Source organism: Oncorhynchus tshawytscha, linkage group LG04 (assembly GCF_018296145.1).
Source record: "Oncorhynchus tshawytscha isolate Ot180627B linkage group LG04, Otsh_v2.0, whole genome shotgun sequence".
NCBI lineage: Eukaryota > Metazoa > Chordata > Actinopteri > Salmoniformes > Salmonidae > Oncorhynchus > Oncorhynchus tshawytscha.
In genome coordinates this window covers 53,420,691-53,433,697 of record NC_056432.1, presented here as the reverse complement: position 1 = coordinate 53,433,697, position 13,007 = coordinate 53,420,691, and the positions used below count along the sequence as shown (strand labels likewise).

The 13,007-nt window shown below is 42.7% G+C and overlaps 1 protein-coding gene across 24 annotated transcripts in view; it reads right to left on the bottom strand.

The window, feature by feature from the left end:
* Window positions 1-2,173: 2,173 nt before the first annotated feature.
* Window positions 2,174-13,007, bottom strand: part of LOC112248989 (MAP kinase-activating death domain protein) — an 83,458-nt gene continuing 72,624 nt past the window's right edge. For 21 of the 24 annotated variants that reach the window (XM_024418493.2, XM_024418506.2, XM_024418496.2 and 18 more), the window contains 2 exons: window positions 3,062-3,108; window positions 2,174-2,729 (listed from right to left, as the gene is read on the bottom strand). In XM_024418493.2, coding sequence (XP_024274261.1) covers window positions 2,616-2,729; window positions 3,062-3,108 — 161 coding nt within the window. In that variant the 3' untranslated portion in view covers window positions 2,174-2,615. Of the gene's footprint in view, window positions 2,730-3,061; window positions 3,109-10,789; window positions 10,829-13,007 lie in introns of those variants that run through there. The other 3 variants (XM_024418508.2, XM_024418509.2, XM_024418510.2) reach the window with 2 other exon arrangements.

The window sequence follows — 13,007 nt, the reverse complement described above, 5'->3', positions numbered from 1 at the left end:
TCATTTATTCACTTCAATAAATATGTAAGACAATGAAGTCCTTTTTTTCTTCTTTTACATTCTTTGCACTTTGAAAGCCAGAATAGCCGAGATGTTTTATCAGAACAATGATCTGGCTCTGGCTAACTATGTAAAGTATTGCACATCTAGTGAATAAACCACACATTGTAAAACATTTTATGGTGAAATGTACAGCATTCTGCTTCTCTTCAAATATTTTTTTCTCCATAGTAACATGCAATTCAATAAAGAGGACCACAGACCAGAAATTTGACAGTAGAACTACAGTAGTTTAGCCTCACTGGGCCAGCTAAAGAGATACGCGCATCTTGGACCACACAATATATTTTGTGATCAAAAGGAATGAAACCTTTAAAAAGCTTTTACATGCAGTGTTTGATGCACCATACAGTAGTAGTATTTAACAGTAGTAGTATTTAACAAAGTGACACCCGTCAGTACTAGAGTGCTTTTTAAACATTTCACTGGTTTGGACTTGGGACAGACTGGAGTTTTACAGTAATACCACGTAGCACATAGAATATTCATCGCAGAGTGAACAGGGAGGTTTGGTTGCTTTCTTATCGACTTGCAGGGCTGTGCCTCACATATCCCTCCCCCTCGCTGTCTCCATCCCATTAAAAACAACCAATGAGACCTTGGCAGCAGGCCAGGACGAGAGGACAGTCACAAAGAGGGGACAGAGATGGGGGACGGACGGACCAAGTCTCCCCTTGAAGAACAAGCACGTTTATGGCCAAGGCCTCAGGCTGGGCCTTTGTGGGAGCAGTCTAGAGGACGTGACCTGGGTTGGGAAATTTTACGCACGATGCCACAGACCATTGTTCACATATACATACATACATGCATATATAAACTCAGCAAAAAGAGAAACGTTCCTTTTTCAGGACCCTGTCTTTCAAAGATAATTCGTAAAAATCCAAATAACTTCACAGATCTTCATTGTAAAGGGCTTAACACTGTTTCCCATGCTTGTTCAATGAACCATAAACAATGAACATACACCTGTGGAACGGTCGTTAAGACACTAACAGCTTACAGACGGTGGGCAATTAAGGTCACAGTTCTGAAAACTTAGGACACGAAAGAGGCCTTTCTACGGACTCTGAAAAACACCAAAAGAAAGATGCCCAGAGTCTCTGCTTATCTGAGTGAATGTGCCTTAGGCATGCTGCAAGGAGGCATGAGGACTGCAGATGTGGCCAGGGCAATAAATTGAAATGTCTGTACTGTGAGACGCCTAAGACAGCGCTACAGGGAGTGAAGACACACAGCTGATTGTCCTTGCAGTGGCAGACCACGTGTAACAACACCTACACAGGCTCGGTACATCTGAACATCACACCTGCGGGACAGGTACAGCATGGCAACAACTGCCCGAGTTACACCAGGAACGCACAATCCCTCCATCAGTGCTCAGACTGTCCGCAATAGGCTGAGAGAGGCTGGACTGAGGGCTTGTAGGCCTGTTGTAAGGCAGGTCCTCACCACACATCACCGGCAACAACGTCGCCTATGGGCACAAACCCACCGTCGCTGGACCAGACAGGACTGGCAAAAAGTGCTCTTCACTGACGAGTCGCGGTTTTGTCTCACCAGGGGTGATGGTCGGATTCGCATTTATCGTCGAAGGATTGAGTGTTACACCGAGGCCTGTACTCTGAAGCAGGATCGATTTGGAGGTGGAGGGTCCGTCATGGTCTGGGGCGGTGTGTCACAGCATCATCGGACTGAGCTTGTTGTCATTGCAGGCAATCTCAACGCTGTGCATTACAGGGAAGACATCCTTCTCCCTCATGTGGTACCCCCTTCCAGCAGGCTCATCCTGACATGACCCTCCAGCATGACAATGCCACCAGCCATACTGCTCATTCTGTGCGTGATTTCCTGCAAGACAGGAATGTCGGTGTTCTGCCAAAGCCAGCGAAGAGCCAGGATCTCAATCCCATTGAGCACGTCTAGGACCTGTTTGGATTGGAGGGTGAGGGCTAGGGCCATTCCCCCTAGAAATGTCCGGGAACTTGCAGGTGCCTTTGTGGAAGAGTGGGGTAACATCTCACAGCAAGAACTGGCAAATCTGGCTCACTACATGAGGAGGAGATGCACTGCAGTACTTAATGCAGCTGGGGACCACACCAGATACTGACTGTTACTTTTGATTTTGACCCCCCCTTTGTGCAGGGACACTTCACTTCCACTTCTGTTATTCAAATGTCTGTGGAACTTGTTCAGTTTATGTCTCAGTTGATGAATCTTGTTAAGTTCATACAAATATTTACACGTTAAGTTTGCTGAAAATAAACGCAGTTGACAGTGAGAGGACGTTTCTTTTTTTGCTTAGTTTATGCACACACACACACACACACACACTCAGGATTTTACTTACAGGGCCATGCACAAAGAGTAGAGGGTATTTCTTGGAGATGTACTTACAGGGTGCAAAGAGGAGTAGAGGTGTGTGCTTAAGTAGGTCAAGGATTGTCAGAACTCAATGTCATAGTAGGACCGAGATTCCACTTTGTTGCAGAGTGAGAGGCACAGGGGGTTTTGTGTGTGTGTGTGTGTGGGGGGGGGTAGATTGGATGGGTCGTAGACTAGCTGGGCAGGGGTCTTGGAGATAGGAGCTTGGACTTGCCTTCTGCTTCCTTCCCCTTCACCGCAGCCACGTAGGAGAAAAGGCAGAGGACGGAGTAACAGATCTGGTGTGCCTGTTTGAGAGCAAGAAAAAAAAGAGCGAGAGCATGAGGGAAGTGTAGCTTTGACATAGCTACTTGTGGCGTAGTCATACTACTTGTGCCTCCTTACTCTTTATTATTTGGTTTCATGGCTCTGTAGAACTTACACTAATCGTTTTATGAACAAAAAGAGGATTATATTATATAAAAAAATATATAGTACATGCATTTTAGAAATTAAAAGGTATTACTCTTCAAAATTGTGTCAGGACATATATGCTATGCAGTACTGTTAAAACAGATCTGGTGGCTATTGAATGGCAAGAGTATGGCGTTAGCTACGACAGCAGAAGAGTTCAACTCACCATGGGTGTCTTGTACTTGTGGATCACCACTTCTTTAGTTTCAGGAACTACAAGTGCAGGTGCAAGAGACAAAACAAAGGATTCAAGAGGTTGAAACCTCCTTTTAAGAAAAAGTGAGAGCTGGGGGTAGCAGGGGGTGTAGCATGTGACCAATGTTTTCAGACTATGAGAGGGTGCGCAAAAGAGGCTGTGGGCCAAGAGAGTCCACAAGTACTGAACTGGTTCAGAGTTGACACTTATCTCGAAAATGATGCTACCCGATTTGCTTTGGGTATATGCTATATTGGACCAAATCAAAACACCGACACGCTTTACTTGGGCATGATAAAAACCTGAAGTCCAAGACGGTGGATACTTTCATATACTATCTGAAAAAGTGTGGTATTGTCAACATTACATTTCTGCTACTGCTAGGTCTAGCAAATATATTTGATATTTAAGGGGGAGGGACAGTAGAATCGAATTGCAACTTTGGGTGGTTCTTGCAGACATAAAATATGTTCTTCATAAACCCTCTCAAATTATAGTGTTTGCGAAGCGAAGTTCAATAATGCGCTAAGAAAGCCACTGTAGGTAGCTAGCCAGCTAATAACTAGCTAGCTAGGTGAAGAATCCCCTTCTAACTCAGTCACGTGCAGGGTTGGATAGGTTACTTTGTAAATGTAATCCGCTACAATTACTACCGGTCCAAAATTGTAATCAGTAACGTACCTTTTGGATTTCCCAAACTCAGTAACATAATCTGATTACTTTCAGTTACTTTTGGATTACTTACCCCTTACGGGGCATTTGAAGCAGTGGTGTGTATTCATGGACGCCAAGGTAAGCCAGGCTTCCCTGAAAAATTTACCAAAAATATATGTATCTTTAGTCTTTTCATAATTTTCCATCAATTTGCAAGAGGCTGAATGTAGAAAGCACCCGAGAGAGCAACACAGTGCCCCTCTGTCTCTGTATGTGTAGGACATCTACAGTGGAGAGAACAAGTATTTGATACACTGCCGATTTTGCAGGTTTTCCTACTTACAAAGCATGTAGAGGTCTGTAATTTTTATCATAGGTACAACTTCAAATTCCAGAAAATCACATTGTATGATTTAAGTAATTCATTTGCATTTTATTTTATTTATTAAATTCAAGATGACGGTCAATCACCCTCGGTCTGGGGCTCCATGCAAGATCTCACCTAGTGGGGCATTAATGATCACGAGGAAGGTGTGGGATCAGCCCAGAACTACACGGCAGGACCTGGTCAATGACCTGAAGAGAGCTGGGACCACAGTCTCAAAGAAAACCATTAGTAACACACTACGCCGTCATGGATTAAAATCCTGCAGCTCACGCAAGGTCCCCCTGGTCAAGCCAGCGCATGTCCAGGCCCGTCTGAAGTTTGCCAATGACCATCTGGATGATCCAGAGGAGGAATGGGAATAGGTCATGTGGTCTGATGAGACAAAATAGAGCTTTTTGGTCTAAACTCCACTTGCCGTGTTTGGAGGAAGAAGAAGGATGAGTACAACCCCAAGAACACCATCCCAACCGTGAAGCATGGAGGTGGAGACATCATTCTTTGGGGAATGCTTTTCTGCAAAGGGGACAGGACGACTGCACCATATTGAGGGGAGGATGGATGGGGCCATGTATCATGAGATCTTGGCCAACAACCTCCTTCCCTCAGTAAGAGCATTGAAGATGGGTCGTGGCTGGGTCTTCCAGCATGACAACGATCCGAAACACACAGCCAGGGCAACTAAGGAGTGGCTCCGTAAGAAGCATATCAAGGTCCTGGATTGGCCTAGCCAGTCTCCAGACCTGAACCCAATAGAAAATCTTTGGAGGGAGCTGAAAGTCTGTATTGCCTGGAGACAGCCCTGAAACCTGAAGGATCTGGAGAAGGTCTGTATGGAGGAGTGGGCCAAAATCCCTGCTGCAGTGTGTGCAAACCTGGTCAAGAACTACAGGAAACGTATGATCTCTGTAATTGCAAACAAAAGGTTTCTGTACCAAATATTAAGTTCTGCTTTTCTGATGGGTCAAATACTTATGTCATGCAATAAAATGCAAATTATTTACTTAAAAATCATACAATGTGATTTTCTGGATTTTTGTTTTAGATTCCATATCTCACAGTTGAAGTGTACCTATGATAAAAATTACAGATCTCTACATGCTTTGTAAGTAGGAAAACCTGAAAAATCAGTAGTGTATCAAATACTTGTTCTCCCCACTGTATCTGATGCTGTCTGGTCTTAGAGTATGACATTGTTGCCACCCGTAGCATTGAATGCAAGGGAAGCCAGCGAGCATTTGACCTCCCTTGATATTTTGTAAATAAAATAATAGCCAATCAGCGTGGCGCTGAACTGAGTGAGCTCAACTTTGAAAGCTCCTGGGCGAATCAAGAAAATTACGTAATTGATAGAAACAACTTGAATTGATGTAGAGATGGCGCCGGAGGAGATGGCTGCCGTTTTTACGGGATCCTAATCAATTGTGTGTTTTTTTGCGTTATTTGTAACTTATTTTGTACATAATGTTTCTGCCACTGTCTCTTATGATGGAAAAGAGCTTCTGGATATCAGGACTGCGATTACTCACCTCGTACTGGATGAAGATTTTTTCTTTAACTAGTCGGACGCAAAGGATTTTCTTCAGACACCCGACAAGGCCCAAATCCCCGGAATTTGCATGAAGAAGAGACAGAGATATCGGGGACGTAGGTCGGGGTGCCTTGTTAGGATCCGACTGCGAGTGAGTAATCCCCCTCTACCATCAGTCCTATTAGCCAACATGCAATCATTGAATTACAAAATGGATGAGCTCAGATCAAGACTATCCTAACAACGGGACATTAAAAACTGTAATATCTTATGTTTCACCGAGTCGTGGCTGAAAGACGACATGGATAACATACAGCTGGCGGGGATTTCAGTCCATCGGCAAAATAGAACAGCTGCCTCTGGCAAGACAAGGGGTGGCGGTCTGTGTCTATTTGTAAATAACAACTAATGCACAAAATCTAATATTAAGGCAGTCTCAAGGTTTTGCTTGCCTGAGGTAGAGCATCTCATGATAAGCTGTAGACAAGACTACTTGAGTGTTAATCATCTATATTTTTCGTAGCTGTCCATTTACCACCACAAACCGATGCTGGCACTAAGGCAGCACTCAAAGAGCTGCATAAGGACATAAGCAAACAAGAAAATGATAATCCAGAGGCGGCGCTTCTAGTGGCCAGGGACTTTAATGCAGGGAAACTTAAATCCGTTTTACATCATTTCTACCAGCATATTAAATGTGCAACCAGAGAGAAAAAAAAAACCCTAGACCACTTTTACTCCACACACAGAGACGTGTACAAGCTCTCCCTCACCCTCCATTTGGCAAATATGACCATTACTCTATCCTCCTGATTCCTGCTTATAAGCAAAAACTAAAGCAGGAAGTACAAGTGACTCACTCAATAAGGAAGTGGTCAGATGATGCAGATGCTAAGCTACAGGACTATTTTTCTAGCACAGACTGGAATATGTTCCGGGATTCTTCCGATGGCATTGAGGAGTACACCACATCAGTCACTAGCTTCATCAATAAGTGCATCGATGACGTCGTCCCCACAGTGACTCTACATACATACCCCAGAAGCCATGGATTACAGGCAACATCCGCACTGAGCTAAATGGTAGAGCTGCCGCTTTCAAGGAGAGTGACTCTAACCTGGACGCTTATAGGAAAACAATCTATGCCCTCCGACGAAACATCAAACAGGCAAAGCATCAATAGAGGACTAAGATTGAATCGTACTAAACCAGCTCCGTCGCTCGTTGGATGTAGCAGGGCTTGTAAACTATTACAGACTACAAAGGGGAGCACAGCCGCGAGCTGCCCAGTGACAGAAGCCTACCAGACGAGCTAAATAACTTCCATGCTCACTACGAGACAAGCAACACTGAAGCATGCATGAGAGCTTCAGCTGTTCCGGACGACTGTGTGATCACACTCTCCATAGCCTTAAACCTCTTGAAGCTAGGGGGCACTATTTTTATGTTTGGAAAAATAACGTTCCCAAAGTAAACAGCCTATTTCTCAGGACCAGATGCAAGAATATGCATATAATTGACATATTAGGATAGAAAACACTCTAAAGTTTCCAAAACTATCATAATATTGTCTTTGAGTATAACAGAACTGATATTGCAGGCGAAACCCTGAGAAAAATCAAACCAGGAAGTGGCTTCTATTTTGAAAACTCAGTGTTCCATAGCCTTCCATTGCTCCATTTAAAAGGGATATCAACTAGATTCCTTTTCCTATCGCTTCCTCAAGGTGTCAACAGTCTTCAGACATAGTTTCAGGCTTTTATTTTGAAAAATGAGCCAGAATGATAACATCGCGCCAAGTGGTCACATGAGTTTTGCTCGCTCAACAGAATTTGGACAGCTATTGTTTTTTCCTCTCCTACTGTGAAAGACATTTGCGGTTGATATTTTATCGATTATATATTTTAAAAACAACCTGAGGATTGACTATAAAAACGTTTGACATGTTTCTGTGGACATTACGGATATTATTTGGAATTTGTCTGCGTTGTCGTGACCGCTCTTTCCTGTGGATTTCTGAACATAATGCGCCAAACAAACGGAGGTATTTTGGATATAAAAATAATCTTTATGGAACAAAAGGAACATTTGTTGTATAACTGGGAGTCTCGTGAGTGAAAACATCCGAAGATCATCAAAGGTAAACGATTAATTTGATTGCTTTTCTGATTTTCGTGACCAAGCTACCTGATGCTAAGTGTACTTAATGTTTTGTCATGCGATCGATAAACTTAAACGCTTGGATTGCTTTCCCTGTAAAGCATAATTTCAAAATCTGAGACAACAGATCGATTAACAAAAGGCTAAACTGTGTTTTGCAATATTGCACTTGTGATTTCATGAATATGAATATTTTTAGTAATATTATTTGACTGAGGCGCTATGCTATTCAGCGGTTGCTGATGACAATTATCCCGCTTAAGGGATGGGTAGCGTTAAGAAGTTTTAAACAGGTCAACATTCACAAGGCCACAGGGCCAGACGGATTACCAGGCCGTGTACTCCGAGCATGCGCTGACCAACTGGCAAGTGTCTTCACTGACATTTTAAACCTCTCCCTGACATGTTTCAAGCAGACCACCATAATCCCTGTGCCCAAGAACACCAAGGTAACCTGCCTAAATGACTACTGACCCATAGCACTCACATCTGTAGCCATGTAGTGATTTCAAAGGCTCACATCAACACCATTATCCCAGAAACCCTAGACCCACTCCAATTTGCATACCGCCCCAACAGATCCACAGATGATGCAATCTCTATTACACTCCACACTGCCCTTTCCCACCTGGAGAAAAGGAACACCTATGTGAGAATGCTATTCATTGACTACAGCTCAGCGTTCAACACCATAGTGCACTCAAAGCTCATCACTAAGCTAAGGACCCTGGGACTCAACAACTCCCTCTGCAACTGGATCCTGGATTTCCTGACGGGCCACCCCCAGGTGGTAAGGGTAGGTAACACCACATCCATCACGCTGATCCTCAACACGGGGGCCCCCCAGGGGTGCGTGCTCAGTCCCCTCCTGTACTACCTGTTCACCCATGACTGCACGGCCAAGCACGACTCCAACACCATCATTAAGTTTGCCGACGACACAACAGTGGTAGGCCTGATCACAGACAACGATGAGACAGCCTATAGGGAGGAGGTCAGAAACCTGGCAGTGTGGTGCCAGGATAACAACCTCTCCCTAAACATGATCAAGACAAAGGAGATGTTTGTGGACAACAGAAAAAGGAGGACCGAAAACACCCCCATTCTCATCGACAGGGCTGTAGTGGAGCAGGTTGAGTTCCTTGGTGTCCACATCAACAAACTATCATGGTCCAAACACACCAAGACAGTTGTGAAGGGGGCACGACAACACCTATTCCCCCTCAGGAGACTGAAAAGATTTGGCATGGGTCCTCAGGAAAAAAAAGAGAAGAAAAAGAGTTCTACAGCTGCACCATCGAGAGCATCCTGAATGGTTGCGTCACTGCCTGGTATGGCAACTGCTCGGCCTCCAACCGCAAGGCACTAGAGGGTAGTGTGTACGGCCCAGTACATCACTGGCGCCAACCTTCCTGCCATCCAGGACCTCTATACTAAGCGGTATCAGAGGAAGGCCCAACAAATTGCCAAAGACACCGGAGAGACAAGTCCAGGTCCAAAAGGCTTCTTAACAGCTTCTACCCCCAAGCCATACGACTCCTGAACAGCTAATCAAATGGCTACCCAGACTATTTGCATTGTCCCCACCCCCCATTTTAACACTGCTGCTACTCTCTGTATTATCCACGCATAGCCACTTTACCTCTACCTACATTCCTCAATTACCCCGCACATCGACTCTGTACCGGTACCCCCTGTATATAGCCTCACTGTTATTTTATTGTTGCTCCTTAATTATTTGTTATTTTTTAAATTCAGTTTATTTTAGTCAATACTTCAACACTTTTTTTTCTTAACTGCATTTTTGGTTAAGGGCTTGTAAATAAGCATTTCACTGTATTCACCTGTTGTATTCATGACAAATAAAATGTGATGATTTGAATTGTTGCATCTCGAGTTGTTGTTCTCCAGTGGCTAGCTTGCTAAAATTAGCCCTTTCCTTGTCATGGATGGAGATGGGGATTTGGACTTTGTTTTTTATTTACTTCTCCGTACTAGGCAATAATTATAAAGGCAATTCTGATCCAACCATAAATTCATACATTGTTACCCTGGACTGAGAGGATGATAGTTAAAGAGCTATGTAGCTATACGGAGAAGGCTAATGTAAACTAGCTAACGTTTCCCACGAAAGGAAGTTAGGCTAGCGAGCAAGCATTTTAGCTAGGTAGCCTAGGATAAGAACAAATAAAAGCGTATATTGTATGATAGTCAGACTGTTTTTTCAACATGAGAGGATGTCATTGACGTTTCAAATTTTATTGGTCACATACACATATTTAGCAGATGTTATTGCGGGTGTAGTGAAATGCTTGTAGTAGGTTGAGTCAACATGTTTTTTCTGCATTCTCACACACACAAATAAAACCATGGACAGCCACATCATATTTAGCTTACGTTGATTGGACTAAATTGTTTTTGGTATCTTTTAGTTGTCACTGTATTAGACTAAGCATAGATGATTTGATGATGTTGAAATGGTGTTGGAATAGTGGAGGCAGCTCCCGTTTTCTTTGCAACTTGTGGTAACGGCTCCTTTATTTTTAATCAATATTTGTTTAGTAGTCCGAAAATTTAGTAAACATCAACTTGCTTGACCATGCTGTAGGTCATGTGACTGTTTGTTACATGCAGTATGCTTTGTGGACTTCAACAGACAGAGGTTACTCTCCGGTTTTGTGATGAAACAAAAGTGGTTGAATTCAGGGGCGCAACTTTGGTTTTAGAAGTGAAGGGGACACATTTTTAATCCATTCGGATAAATAATCCAAACAGCCTACCCGACCGTTCGGAGGCATCCACATGGTTCTAAAGCACCCCGTTGCCTCGTTTTGTTTCACATTCCAATGATAAAAGTGGGTGGGACAAAAATGCTATTTCAGAATGTGTGTGTGTGGGGTGGGGGTGGGGGGGTTACAGAGCAAACAATGCAAATATCACAACACATAGGTTGTAATATGGCTTTTTTTCCTGGCTTGGCTTCCCCAGTGATATTACCCATGCACCGCTACAGAGTAGAAGACAAAAAGTATCCAAACGCATTTGGTGCATCATTATAGTGGTCTCTGACTTGTGGTCAGACTCACTCAGGTGGAACAAACTTAAACGCGTCTTTTGTCCAATGCTGAATTGAATGTGATTGAGAAAACAAAGTGGTGTTAAACATTTTTTATTTTTTATCGCTATGCCTGTAATCTGATTAGAATTTTTTTGCTATGCCTGTTGTATAATCACCACAGATAAACCAAGTTATAACTCCTGAAACATTCTACTGCATCATTGCTATCTTGCCTTGCTAACTTATGCTGGTTAGCCTATGCTAGTTCCCAGTTAATGTAGCCTTGCTACTCATTTTTATATATTGTCTATTACAAATTAATATATCAGTATTGGGTTACGACGTATAGTTCACGTTCCTTGTTAAGCTGTATATTATGTAGGCTTCCATTAAGGTTCCTCTAACTGGTCTATTCACTGTTGTGGTAAGCCGTGGTCATTGACAACAGTATCTTGTACAGGTTTATATTCCATATAATCTTACTTCTATCTCTTTTGCTACTTCTATCCATTTTGTTACCATGTATGCATGTTATTTGTACCTGTAAATTCCTATTCTACAGTGTTGTATGTAACTGCAGGCCATTTAGGCAGTTCGCCATTTATGCCTGTTATTCTCTATGGGGAAATACGGCACCCACTAGGCTGCAGTCCAAACACGTTATTTTTTACCCACTCAGCCCTTGGTCTAGCAATTTTCCCTCTGGGAATCCCCAGTGAAACTGGATGCAGTTTGACTGCCATCTGAGCGAGTGAAGAACTTTGGTCACTTGCAGGGTATCAGGATATCACCCACAATTCAATCTGTAGTCACATGTCAAACTCTGGTGGCCACAAAGTTTTACATTTAAATCAACAAGGCTGCATTTTCGGCATGTTAGAAAACATTGTGAACCTAGCTTGCTAAAAAATATATAAACGACATTGATTTTAGCATTGGAAAATTGGCGTAGTCTCGTAGTGAGGAGCCTATAAAACGTAGCTAGACTCATAAACATATGTTTTGGAATTCAGAAATGCATTAGAGTAATTTACCAAACTAGCTAGCCAGCTATGGGTAACGCAGCCATTAAGAGTTGTCATTCTCTAGCGCCGCCCTTTCCGGAATCTTCCCGGATGTCAGTCAGCCTTTGCAATTAGAGCTATTACAGGGCTCGTCTGCAGCCTAGTGGCACAGTTTATTATTGCAACCAATGTATGCATATTGTTTACGTGTATCACCTATTATGTATACATCACAGCCACTTATTATGTATGTCTATTTCTTACGTATTATTGCCATTATGTTTATGTATACATTCCTTTTGACTATTTATGCATATTATTTTCCTTTTATGCATATTACCTATTCTATACTTATGTCAATGTCTTTTCTAGTGAATGCATATACATTACTAATATTGTATTATTATTAATTTTTTCTAGTAGAAACCACACACATCTTTACTACTAGATATATTCACCATTATTCTGGTTGCTGTGGAATTGAGGTGTTCACAGTGAATCAACGGCTTGCATGTCTTTTTGACCAAAGACACAGGGGCTAGCGTCGCACTATCCCAGGGCAAAAAGCATCGTTTTCTACAAGCTATGCTGACTGGCAAACAGCCACAGCTAAGTTACGTAGCTAGCTATCATCTTTAAAGCTAACTATGGAAAACTGCTTGTGTGTGAATAAAACTTAGGGACAGTTTGGTTATGTTTCCACCATGTCTGCATACCGGACTACCATCTTCATGACTGTCTGCATAGTTCACCAGAGATGAGTTCACAAAGTTAGAGAATTTCATCTGCCCAGTCCACAGCGAGTGGCAAACAGCTCTGACAAAAAGCTGGCTAGTTTGTTTATTATGCTTCGTTTGCGAGAACCACCCAAACTTCAACTTCGCTTCTAGCTTGCCGCCAGCTTTATCCTTGTGGTACATGTCAAACTGTATACCTGTATGAGTTGGCTCAGTTTCTCACCTGATAAAAAAAAAAAATACAGTTTGGTTGTTTCCTAAAAAAGTGTTTTTTTCCTGCCCCCCTTACTTACTGTTCCTAGATTTGTTTTGGTGAATAGATTCAACTGTTTGTAGCAGCAAACCATTTGAATACAGGCATCAAAATTATTGTGTAAAGAAGGACAT